General features: G+C 42.2%; 1 protein-coding gene across 1 annotated transcript in view; it reads right to left on the bottom strand.

Annotated features, from left to right (window-relative positions):
- POM121C (POM121 transmembrane nucleoporin C) overlaps positions 1-13398 on the bottom strand; it is a 23860-nt gene extending 10462 nt beyond the window's left edge. The window contains exons 1-5 of the mRNA XM_003124420.6: positions 12779-13398; positions 11388-11603; positions 10920-11078; positions 8783-8863; positions 6541-6712 (exon numbers count right to left, since the gene is read on the bottom strand). Coding sequence (XP_003124468.4) covers positions 6541-6712; positions 8783-8863; positions 10920-11078; positions 11388-11603; positions 12779-13350 — 1200 coding nt within the window. The 5' untranslated portion in view covers positions 13351-13398. The remainder of the gene's footprint in view (positions 1-6540; positions 6713-8782; positions 8864-10919; positions 11079-11387; positions 11604-12778) is intronic.

Below are 13398 nucleotides of genomic sequence, written 5' to 3'. Positions count from 1 at the left end.
GTCCATGAGGACGAAGGTTTGATCCCTGGCCTGGCTCAGGGGGTTAAGGATCCAGTGTTGCTGTGAACTGTGATGAAGGTCGCAGACGTGGCTCAGATCCCGAGCTGCTGTGGCTGTGGTGTAGACCAGTGGCTACAGCTCTGATTCGACCCCTAGCCTGGGAAACGCCACATGCCACCAGTGTGGCCCTAAAAAGCAAAATAAATAAATAAATAAAAAAGATGAAGAAAAACCACATATGCTATGATCCCATTTTTGTAAAACAGACCAGAAGCCTGTGTATTATCTGTCTGCATACACAATAGGAATGTTTACAATAGGTACCAATGAGACGAAGACTGAGAGAGCCAGGACAGGAATTTCTACTTAACAGTCATCCATACTTAAAAATTTTTTTTTTGATATTAGGAAAGGTAATATTGTAGTATATATTACAAATCCCAACGCGTATACAGTAAAAGGCTTCCACGCTATCTCAATAGTTATTACCGATTTCTAATATATCCTGTCAGAATTATCCTATGCACATCAAAAGATTAAAGAAAGCAGCATCATGAATAGAGGACACTATACACACAGTTCTGCACCATGCTTTTTAAATACATTTTGAGGTCATTCACATTAGTTGCCTATTAAACTACCTTATTCATTTTGTTACACAGTACTTTAACTTATGGAAATAATCTAAGTTATTCAACCAGCCTTCTAAGAAGGTATACACATTGTTTCCAAGCTTCTGCTATTAAAAGCTGCTACAATCATCATCCTTGTATATGTCTATGTGTAGGATTAATTCCTAAAAGTAAACCTGCTGGATCAAAGGGTATGTACATCTCCAATGCTGACGACCACCACCGCGTGGCCCTCGAGGAAAAGAGTACCATCTGATGTTCCCACCAGCACTGCATGAGAAGCCTGTTTTAGCAAACATTTATTTTTACGCTTTCTACTCTACATTTTAATCTAGTTCATTTAGAATGTTTCTCTAATATATGAAAAGCTGCTCAAACTCAATCATAAGAGACACAAATTAAATACTACTCCTCATCTGTCAAATTATAAAAATCCAAAGCTAGCACAACCTGGTTTGTTAGACAGAATGTAGAGAAATGATCACTCATACAAAGCCAACAGAAATGCGAAATGGAAAATACTCTAACAAAGGGAATTCAATGTATAGCAAAATTACACATGCATTTAAGCTTTATCCCAGGAATCTATTACGAACCCATCACAGAAGTATAATGGCTAAAAGTATGAAATGACATATGAAATAAAGTATTATTTGCAGCACTATCTGTAACAGCAGAAGACTGAAACAACCCAATGTTTATCAATAGCAGACAAAAGTAACAATATAGCTGTTAAAAAGAAAAAAAATGATGAATTTCTATATATATAACTGCTATGGAGGCTCAAATCTAACCTAAATGCTAGAAAATAGGGGGTTACAAAGATACTGATTTGCATGGGTTTGGGGAAAAAACAGTGGATGGATGAAGTATTAAAAATGATGAGGGAGTTCCCATCGTGGCACAGTGGTTAACGAATCCGACTAGGAACCATGAGGTTGCGGGTTCGGTCCCTGCCCTTGCTCAGTGGGTTAACGATCCGGTGTTGCCATGAGCTGTGGTGTAGGTTGCAGACGCGGCTCTGATCCCACGTTGCTGTGGCTCTGGTGTAGGCCGGTGGCTACAGCTCCGATTCAACCCCGAGCCTGGGAACCTCCATATGCCGTGGGAGCGGCCCAAGAAATGGCAAAAAGACCAAAAAAAAAAAACAAAAAAAACCCAAAAAACAAACAAAAAAAATACGAGGAGGGTCTGATATGGAAACTGGACTTCTCTGAGTGTATCTTTTATTAGATGTTCTTTGCAGAAGAATATAAGTATTTTACAAAGTTAAAAACAAACTGCAGTTGATCCTTGAAAAACAAGGGTCTGAACTGTACTTATATGGCAGATTTTTTTCAATAAATATGTACTATGGAAGCACAGGATTCCTGGTTGGTTGAATCTGCAGATAGGGAATCATGACTACAGAGGATACATGTCCAATTGTGAAGTTAGACATGAATTTTCAACTGTGTGGGGGCTGGTGCCATACTGTTCAAGGCTCATCTGTGTATCAAGAAGAAAACCACAGAAATTCTTAAAACACTGAATAAATGAACCTTACTGTATACCAAGATGGTGGTGTAACCAACTGAAAACAATTAGTTCATATCACTTAAAACACATTATTTTGATTGCATATTCCCAGTATCTACAAAGAGATGTATACTAATGAGAAAATGGGAGTTCCCGTCGTGGCGCAGTGGTTAACGAATCCGACTAGGAACCATGAGGTTGTGGGTTCGGTCCCTGCCCTTGCTCAGTGGGTTAACGATCCGGCGTTGCCGTGAGCTGTGGTGTAGGTTGCAGACGCAGCTCGGATCCCGCGTTGCTGTGGCTCTGGCGTAGGCCGGTGGCTACGGCTCCAATTAGACCCCTAGCCTGGGAACCTCCATATGCCGCGGGAGCGGCCTAAGAAATAGCAACAACAACAACAAAAAAAAGACAAAAGACCAAAAAAAAAAAAAAAAAGAACCACAAATAATTCTTAAGCTGATTTCATAAGTCTTACTGTTAATAATATTTTTTTTTTTTTTTTTTTTTTTTTTTCTTTTGTCTTGTTGTTGTTGTTGTTGTTGTTATTGTTGCTATTTCTTGGGCCGCACCCGCGGCATATGGAGGTTCCCAGGCTAGGGGTCCAATCGGAGCTGTAGCCACCGGCCTACACCAGAGCCACAGCAACGCGGGATCCGAGCCGCGTCTGCAACCTACACCACAGCTCACGGCAACGCCGGATCGTTAACCCACTGAGCAAGGGCAGGGACCGAACCCGCAACCTCATGGTTCCTAGTCGGATTCGTTAACCACTGCGCCACGACGGGAACTCCCACTGTTAATAATATTGATATGGTTATTCTAAACTTTGTGTACTAAGATCAATCAAATTAATTAGGTGCCAACATTTTTGTAAGAATACAATCCTAAAGCTATATTTGAAATATCAATATGAACTAATGACAGAGTCCTTTTTCTGGAGGACATGTTATCTCAACTCTACTAAAATCCAGATTATAGTCTCTAAATATCATTTCCAACTGAAAGAAACTAAGGCTACTTAAAGAAACAGCCAACTTCAGTTTGGACTGGAAATGCACAAGACGGATTTTTTGGAGAGGGAGGAGGAAAAAAAGCAATGACATTATCTATCAAAGACTACTGGTTCCATGGAGTTCCTGTCGTGGCTCAGAGGAAACGAATCTGACCAGCATCCACAAGGATGCAGGTCTGATCCCTGGTCTCGTTTGGTGGGTTAAGGATCTGCCATTGCCATGAGCTGTGGTGTAGGTCACAGATGTGGCTTGGATCCTGTGTTGCTGTGGCTGTGGTGTAGGCCAGTGGCTACAGCTCCGACTGGACCCCTAGCCTGGGGACCTCCATATGCTGTAGGTATGGCCCTAAAAATAAAATAAAAATTAAAAAAAAAATTTTAAAAACCCAAAAAACAAAAAGACTACTGGTGCCAAATTAAAAGGATACAGGAGTCAATTTGAAAAGGCTCCTACTGGCCAAAGTTGGAGAAGTTAGCACATAGAAAAGAACAATAATAATGTACTGAAGATCATGAAATGTTTATAAAAATAGAGAAGTTCATAAAGGTAATAATAGCAAAAACCTTATTGGCCACCTTTGGAGTTAGCTATGGCATCAATGCCTGCTTAGCCTGTTATTCCTATAGGCAGGGCATGCTCCTCCATGTAAAATTTCAGTTAATAAATGCAGAGGGAATAAGAGAGTTATAATATCACCATTTTGCAACCTACTAAAACAATGCACCCAGGCAAAGATGATAAGTGGGGTTGTTAAAATCATCAGACGAAAAATTCACAGGGAAACAGAGTTCCCGTCGTGGCTCAGTGGTTAACGAACTGGATTAGGATCCATGAGGACGCAGGTTTGATCCCTGGCCTCGCTCAGTGGGTTAATGATCCAGCATTGCCGTGAGCTGTGGTGTAGGTCACAGACATGGCTTAGATCCCGTGTTGCTATGGCTGTGGCTATAGCTCGGATTTGACCCCTAGCCTGGGAACCTCCATATGCCACAGGCGTAGGCCTAAAAAGACAAAAAAGAAAAAAACTCACAGGGAAACGAAAATGAAAAGATCACAGTGACAATAACCCAGTGATCAATATTAGTATCACGTGCTCCTGATGTGATGCAATTTGAAGTACACAGTACTAACTATGCAGTAAGCTGCCAAATTAATTAAATTTGAATCAAATCAAGCTCAGGACTCAACTACCCATTTATAGGGAACAGAGGAAACTGAGTACAAGTTGAAGAGACACCATGACAATGCAAACTTAAACCAGAATCTGGGAAATCCTAAAGAACAAAAAGAGTAGTAATACTATCACAGATTAAAAGAGCCAAAGAAATATATGAACCAAATGTAATGAATTGATTTGGGGTCCCTGATTCAAATAAAGTAACTGTAATGACAGTTTAGGGTAATAAGAGCAATTTGAATATGGAGTGCTATTAACGTTAAAAAAAAAAAAAGTTAAAAAATATACTGAAGTGTCTATAGTTGAAATGATGCATATGTAACTTACTTTAAAAAATAAGAGCAGAAACATACAGGGCAGGAGGAGAGGCGGTTGATGGAACATGACTGACAAAATGCTATTAATTATTAAAGCTACATAGAAGTTCATTATGATATTTCTTTTTGTGTACATTTGAAATTGATATAAAGAGTCTTAAAATAGGGGTGAGTGCATTTTAATAGGCCTATTGTTTTTTTTGTTTTTTTTGTTGTTGTTGCTATTTCTTGGGCCGCTCCCGCGGCATATGGAGGTTCCCAGGCTCGGGGTGAATCGGAGCTATAGCCACTGGCCTACGCCAGAGCCACAGCAACGCGGGATCTGAGCTGCGTCTGCAACCTACACCACAGCTCACGGCAACGCTGGATCGTTAACCCACTAAGCAAGGGCAGGGACCGAACCCGCAACCTCATGGTTCCTAGTCGGATTCGTTAACCACTGCGCCATGACGGGAACTCCTAATAGGCCTATTGTGATGATTAAATGAGGAAATGTATGTGAAAGGCTAAGTGAGCAGAGGGGCTAGCACAGAATAAATAAGCGCTCAAATAAAATGTTATGATTTTATCCTCTATGCATTCCTATGATTGCCCTGGCTTGGGCCTGCATCTTTCCTTTGTTCCACTCTAAGGGCCTTCTGGATTAAATTTTTCTCTTCTTCAAAACCTTCCTCTTCACATGCTTTATCTTCCTAGCTACTATATTTTGGGTACCCACTTATTAACAGGCACTGTAATGGGTACTTTTCAAATACTGCCCTCAGTCTTTGCAGTAATCCTTTAGAAATGAGAAAGAGAGAGTTTAAGTGATTTACTGCCCAATGTCCCAGAGCAATTATAAAGCATCAGAACCAAGATGTGGAACCCACATCCATCAGGTGGCAGAGTCTGCTCTATTCCCTAGGTTATATTACATCCTCTTTCTAAAAAAAAAGAATCACGACCACATCTTACTTTAAAAACTTTCATTAGGAGTTCCTGTCGTGGCGCAGCAGAAATGAATCTGACTAGGAACCATGAGGTTGCGATTTCAATCCCTGGCCTTGATCCATGGGTTAAGGGTCTGGCATTGCCATAATCTGTGGTGTAGGTCACAGACGCAGCTCGGATCTGGCACTGCTGTGGTTGTGGCGCAGGCCTGCAGCTATAGCTCCGATTAGACCCCTAGCCTGGGAACCTCCATATGCTGCAGGTGTGGCCCTAAAAAAACCAAAAAAAAAAAAACCCCAAAACAAAACAAAAAACCTTTTATTAAATTCTCAATGCCTATAGGATAAGTTTCTTTTATGATCCAATGCAATCTAGACTCAATCTACCTTTTGACAAGTTCCCATCGTGGCTCAGCGGAATCGAATCTGACTAGTATCCATGAGGACCCAGGTTCAATCCCTGGCCTTGTTCTGTGGGTTAAGGATTTAGTGTTGCCTTGAGCTGTGGTGTAGGTGCATATGTGGCTTGGATCTGGTGTTGCTGTGACTGTGGCATGGGCCAGCGGCCACAGCTCTGATTTGACCCCTAGCCTGGGAACTTCCACATGCTGCAGGTGTGGCCCTAAAAAGATAAAAAAATAATAATAAAATAATCTACCTTTTGATTAAATTACTATTTATTTGAATAAATTAGTATTTATTGAATTATTTGTCTTTTGCCCACTTATTTGCAATAACGGCTCTGTCTTATATTAGGTTTCCACATGTGACTGCTTCACTTTTGGGGCTCACTATTCTGTTCCACTGACCTTTGGTTATTACTCAGGGTTTATATCTTCTGTTAGCTTAGAGGTAATCCCAATATCTGACAGATAGAAGGTGGGCAGTAAACTCTGGCTGATTAATTGACTAATGCTTAGAACCCATTTCTCCAACAGCACAAGGAAAATGTACCTGAGAGAGACCTCGAGTAGAACTGTAAGAACTGGTAATGGCATTGCGGCTGGAGCTGGGGATGCCGCCTGTGTACGTGCTTGTCAAGGAGCTCAGAGAAGAGGTGCGCGATCTCTTATTTAAGTGGTCATCTGAGCTCTGGGAATTGAGACCTCTCTTCAGAGACCCAGGCCTAATAAAAAGGGAAAAAGATAGTTAGATGCATTATTGAAAACAGTCTTTCTCTTTTCTTAATCTTCTTCAGCTGTACTGGCTGCATAGGGAATTTCCTGGACCAGGGATCAAAGCCGAGCTGCAGCTGTAACCTACACCACAGCTACATCAATGCTGGATCCCTATCCCATGGCACCACAGCAGGAACGTCTCAAGGCACTCTTTTAAGGCTTCACCATGGACACAAAATCTTTCTTATAGACAGTAAAAAAGAATAATGCTCTTAATTCTATTATTAACAATTTGGCTAAACTTATCTGACAGTCTGGAAGGGAAAATAACATTTTAAAAATCAAACGATTCCACTGATATAATATTCTAGAAAATGCACACTAATCTGCGGTGACAGAAAACAGGATCAGTGGATGCCTGGGGATGGGGGCAGGATGGAGGGAGGTATTACTAAGGAGCACAGAAAGTTCTGGAAGTGATGTTTATATTATCTTGGCTGTAGTGATGGTTTCACAAGTGTACGCATGTCAAAACTTATCAAATTGTACACTTTATTTTCTTTTTTTCGTTCTTTTTAGGACTACACGTCATGGCATACGGTGGTTCCCACGCTAGGGGTCCAATCAGAGATGCAGCTGATGGCCTATACCACAGCCACAGCAACTTGGGATCCGAGTGGCACGTGTGACCTACACCACAGCTCATGACAATGATGGATTCTTAACCCACCGAGCAAGGCCAGGGATCGAACCTGAATTCTCATGGATAATACTATTCGGATTTGTTTCTGCTGAGCTACGACCAGAACACCAAATTGGACTAAACAAGCAATTTATTATTATTTTTTTAAAAATTATTTATTTATTTTTGTCTTTTTGTCCTTTTAGGGCCGCACCTGCAGCATATGGAGGTTCCCAGGCTAGAAGTCTAATTGGAGCTGTAGCCACCGGCCTACGCCAGAGTCACAGCAACGCAAGATCCGAGCTGTGTCTGTGACCTACACAATGATGGATCCTTAACCCACTGAGCAAGGCCAGGGATCGAACCCGCAACCTCATGGTTCCTAGTTGGATTCGTTGCTGCTGCTCCATGACGGGAACTCCAATTATTATTATACATCAATTATATCTCAGATAAAACTGTTTAAAAAATCAGAGTTAAGAGGAACCAACCATTTTTTCTAAGCTTCCAAGTGAAGCAGAAATTCCCTACACATCTTTTCCATAGAATAGTTTATCCAACCTGTTATGATACCCAACCATGGACAAGTTTACTCTTAAACTGGATGAAAGTGTATTTCCTCTCACCCACGGATACTATTTGGAGCCAAAGTAAGCAGGCTGTTTTTCTTCTTTCATGTCAGAGTCTTTAAGTTTTTTTGAGACTATTATCCAAATTTCCTTTACTTCCCTCGAGATTTTTCCCGTCTGGCCTAGTATTTATACAAATTCAAAACTGCATTACCCACCACCACCACCCCATCAAATCTTAGCTGCTTCAATTGGAATAACTTTCAGTTGGCGTACATCTGCTCTCATAGTACAGCACACAGAACCAAACGCACTCCGTGGACAATCCGAGTAGAACTAAGGAAAGCAGGACTACCACTTACCAGCCTCATCTGAATCTTGTTCTTCTACCAGCACAGACTTGGAACACATTAGCTTTTGCAGCAGCCATATCACATTGCTGACTCAAATTAAGCTTAAGTCACCCCAGGCTTTACACACATATTTCTGAGGCACTTTCCCTCTCATCTGATTCTTCCTCAAATGTATTTAAACTCAAATACAGCCGTAACATACTATCCACTGCACAAACCTTGTGATCTTTGTTTATATATACTTGTTATAAACCCTCTTCACCTTAGTGTGTTTTACTCATATTAATTAAAAAATGTTAAAAGGAATTAGAAGATAGCTATTGTGCCAAGTTACTCAAAATGTTCCTCTCTGATTTCAAAGATTTGAATCTTAGCTTAATAAAGCAATGCAAAAAGCAAGGAAGAAAATCTACAGGACAATAAACGATAAGGCCCTTTCCCCAGTCTGTATCTCATCCAGGGATTTCCACTTACTTAGGCACAAAAGAGGCAGGGACTCCATTGGCCACCAGCGGCTCAAATGCTGAATGTCCACTCCCACTGCTATCGTGGCGCCTATGATAAATCAAAAACTCTCAATTAAATGAAGTTACTTTTTTCCCCTTAAATCATATTCCCATATTCTTGGGATCTTATTTCTATGGAGCATAGGTTCCATGCTTGACAAGGAAAAGGATACTTCAATTTCAAAGATTCCAAACAGTAAATTTATGTTAAGATTGGGTATTTGGCTGGGCAATAAAGAAAGTATGAAAATACTTCCAAGATCTTCTGAACTATTCATGTGTATTACTTATTTGCTAACTTCTCCAAAGCAACAGCATCACAAATTTAACATCCTTCCACCCCCAAATTAAAAACAAAAACAACACTTTAGCGATCACCCCACACGTTGTATAGTGCTCTACAGGTTAATATGGCAAGTCTGTTAAAGAAAAGCTTCACATGTATCACATACAAGGGCCTATGCATGGGACACATAATCACTGCTTATTCCAATCATGGGAAAGACAACACAGAACCCTGTTACAGGCTCCCTAGGGTCAAGAAAATTTACTGTCCCAGAGAACATGAGAAACCTACCAGAACCATAAAATATTATTTCTTCTCCCACCTCCATACTTCCCCACCCCCACCACTTCTGCTTAGGAAGTGGACATCAGCTCAAATTGCTTACCTGTCAATCGTATCTCTAGTCATCATTACCTGATCTTCCTGCTACATCAAAACACGTGCACTGATGAACAGTTCCCTACTCCATTTTGTCATTTAAGCTATCAAAGCTGATGAATTTTGAATCTGTAGGATATGAACATTCTGGTCTAGGTAAGGAGGCTGATGATTTCAAGTGTGGGGTCTGGTGTCTTCTCACAGAGCATTTTTTTGCTCATCTTATATAAAGAAGCCCCCTTCTCATTACCTTCTGTTATATCACTGCTTTTGTATAATCTATAATTACCTTTTAAATTGCATTATTTTTTTTAAATTTGGTTTCTCTCCTTCAAATAAGTATCAAGAGGACTTTGCTCTCTCTCTCTCTCTTTTTTTTTTTTGTCTTTCTAGGGCCGCTCCCATGGCACATGGAGGTTCCCAGGCTAGGGGTCAAATTGGAGCTGTACCTGCTGGACGACACCAGAGCCACAGCGACGAAGGATCTGAGTCACACCTGCGACCTACACCACAGCTCACGGCAATGCTGGATCCTTAACTCACTGAGCGAGGCCAGGGATCAAACCTGCATCCTCGTGGATGCTAGTCGGATTCATTAACTGCTGAGCCACGCTGGGAACTCTAGGACTCTGTCTTATTTAAAGCTTTCTCAGCTGTACCTGGAATAGGCTCTGGCACACAGAGGCATTCAATTTATTGAATTCAAAAATGACTGAAATCCTTAACTGATGAAAGCCACATGCAATTCTGCATCCCAATTAGTGATTTCTATCTCCTCTCTTCCTTCTTTTTTTTTGGTTATGGAAGTTCCCAAGCCAAGAACCAAACCTGCACCACAACAGCAACCCAAGCCTCTTCAGTGAAAATGCTGGATCCTTAACCCCCTGCATCACATGGGAATTTCCTATCTCCTCTTTTTCTATACTTAGGAAACAGACTATTTACTCCATTCTCATGAAGTTATCAAAAGCCAAATAATGAAATTGGTTTTACTTTCATTACTGATAAATCTACCATACTCTAGTTTTAACTTTTCTTTGCCAAACATTCCCCTCGGCACAATCACAACACTGAAACTGGTGGTTATCCAAATAATTAACCAACACAGGATTGTGAAGAAAAGACTTTAAGCATTCCCCTCAAAAATAAAATGTAACAAGTCTGTATCAAAAGTATGAGTCTAACAGGGCTAATAGCTGTTAGCTTATCCCTAGTACTTATGACAAAGATATATCACACCATTTATCCAACATGTTATCTCAGGGAATGAACAGCATTAAAGTCCTTGTTCCCAAGCTCGTCCAAGAAAGCCAAAGAAGAGGACCTATGACAGGTCACAAACTGGACAAGGCCTCTATATATTTTGCAAAGAGATCTATAACTCAGCAAATCCTGGGAGCTAAAGTAAGAGGCCTGTTTATTACTCTGCTGGGCCTGTTACCTTCTTTTATTTTCCTGGCCATCAGCAAATATTTGGTCTTCTTCCTCCACTGTCCTTTTCTTCCTCTCTTTGAGGGCACTCAGCACAGTCTCCTTCGCACATGGGTCTGGGGCACTAGTTGATGGTGAGGACAGTGTTGAGCTGATAACCTGCTCTGGTCTACAATGAAAGACAAAATTCTAACATTAAGATATTTTAATTACCAAGCCAAACAGCACAGACTTCAATTAGTGGACATCAGAAGCCAACCAACAAGCAAAAGTATAATTCATACATTCACAGAAATTACTCCTAGCAATTAAAGCTATAGCCTAAGGCAAACTAAATAAAAAGATGATTGAACTACTAGAACTTGAGATTTCTCATTCAAATCTGCAGCCACTTCCTCTTCTCCTCTGTCAAAGGAATAACCACAGAATAATAAAGTGGATACAAACAGGAGTCTATTCTTCCAACGACAGTACTCACAGAGGGGAACGAATCAATTTGCTATCCGGGGGAGCAATCCTCACTGTCACTGGGCTGCACACCATTTTGGAATTGCGAGCGGATAGCACAGTCTTCTTGTGGCAACCATTCCAGCACACGGTGGGAAGTACCCCCAGCAAGGAATATTGGGCCTGCTGGATTGGATATCTTCTTCGAGGTGTTATTACAAACCGATGTGATAAAGTCCCACAATCCCTGTGAGGATGGGAGATACCAAATAAGCTTAAAGGAATGTCAGAAAATTGAAATCACTGAAAAACCACGTGGTTTCAGATATGTCACAGAGAGCTTAAATCTGTTCCCAAGCAACACACAGTATTTTTTGGCAACTTTCCTCATTTCATCTAAAGGCAGAAAGTGACAGCTGCTTAACAGCTGTCCCTACAATGGACTTCAACAATTTGAGAGGGAAACTGAAAACCTTGTCCACACCAAGTAAACTACAATGGAAGAAAAGTGTGTGTTAGGGAAAAACTTCTCAAGAATGCTTCAATCTTTTCAATTTTTTATGCTAAGTTATTGGTATCATACCCCCCAAATGTATACATTTTTTAACACAAAAATCATCTTCTCAACTAAGTCTACTTTTTCTGTCTTTTTTTTTTTTTAAGGGTCCCACCCAAGATATACATAGGTTCCCAGGCTAGGGGCTGAAACCGAGCTGCCAGGCCACGCCACAGCAACACAGGTTCAGAGCCAGATTGGAGCCATGTCTTCAATCTACACCACAGCTCATGGCAATGCCAGATCCTTAACTCATTGAGCGAGGTCAGGGATCGAACCTGCGTCCTTATGGATACCAGCTGGGTTCGTTAACCTCTGAGCCATGACAGGAACTCCTAAGTGTACTTTTCAAGAATCTAGTATTTTCACCAAATTTTTGTATTCTCTTGAATTATTCAGCTATTTAGACTAAATGAAATCATCTTCACGTATCAAGTTTTATCAGAGTTTTTTCATAGGAACAGCTCTTTGAGCTTGGCTAACCACAGAATTTCTCTTAGTGATCCAAAAAAACAAAAACCAAAAAACCTAACAAAACATATGATTACACTCGAAAAATAAAGCTATCTCCCCCAGAAGAAGGAATATTTATTTAATGGTTTATCCAGTACTCTACTAAATCTATACTGTATGAAAATTCCGTTTTAAGAACTGGAAAGAAAGGAACAGCTGTGGCATCACACCTCATTCCAAAGGGTAAAGGGGGCGAGCAGGAGACGGCTGACAAACATTAAAGTGTTTAAGAGGACAAAACGACACAGAATCCACTTTGACTTAATGAAAAAGAAAATCGGCTTTAAAAGTCAAGTCCTCAATTCAGTCTGTCGATAGAGAGCAGGGTGTGGGGAAGATCAGGGTCATCTTACCGGTGGGAAGGCCTCCTAGAGGGTCGGAGAAGAGGAGTGGGGAGGGAGGGTTGAGTATGAACGCGGTGGGGATGGGCTGATAGAGCTGGCGCCGCGGTGCGGGCAGGTGGGCGGCGGCCGGGCCTCTCCCGCACGTCCCTGGCCTCCGGGGTGGAGGCGGGCTGCGGGGGGCCGGGCTTGCCCAGGTAACTGCCCATGAGGAGCAGTTCAGCGGGGTCAGGTCCTTCGAGTAAGCTCCGCGGCTCTAGAAGATTTCCGTTTACTGCCGACTTGGCCGGGGGCGAGGCGAGCAGTGTTCGCTGACGGCGCGCGTTCCGAACGAGCGAGGAGAAGGCGCGCGAACTTCGGGGCTCGCGGCTCAGTCCCCACCAGGCCGCGGTAGCCCCCACAGCTAGCCAGGCCAGCGCAGCCGCCGCCGGCACCAGGTACAGCACGAGGCCGAGCAGCGACAGGCCGAGCAGTGCCGCCCCTGCCGGCCCTCCGCAGCCCCAGCCCCGGGCCCGACCGTCCCTGACACTCGCTATCAGCCGCCGCCGGTCGCCTCTTCCAGCCGCCGCAGCTGCCGGAGACATCGCGGCTCCGCGCCGCGGAGAAGACTTAAATATCCCAGCGTGCACCGC

Source organism: Sus scrofa, chromosome 3, assembly GCF_054392235.1.
Source record: "Sus scrofa isolate SSC_HxYL_T2T_F1_AM1 chromosome 3, Sscrofa_HxYL_maternal_Yorkshire_Landrace_v2.0, whole genome shotgun sequence".
In the NCBI taxonomy this organism is placed as follows: Eukaryota; Metazoa; Chordata; class Mammalia; order Artiodactyla; family Suidae; genus Sus; species Sus scrofa.
This window is presented reverse-complemented; position numbering and strand designations above follow the sequence as displayed.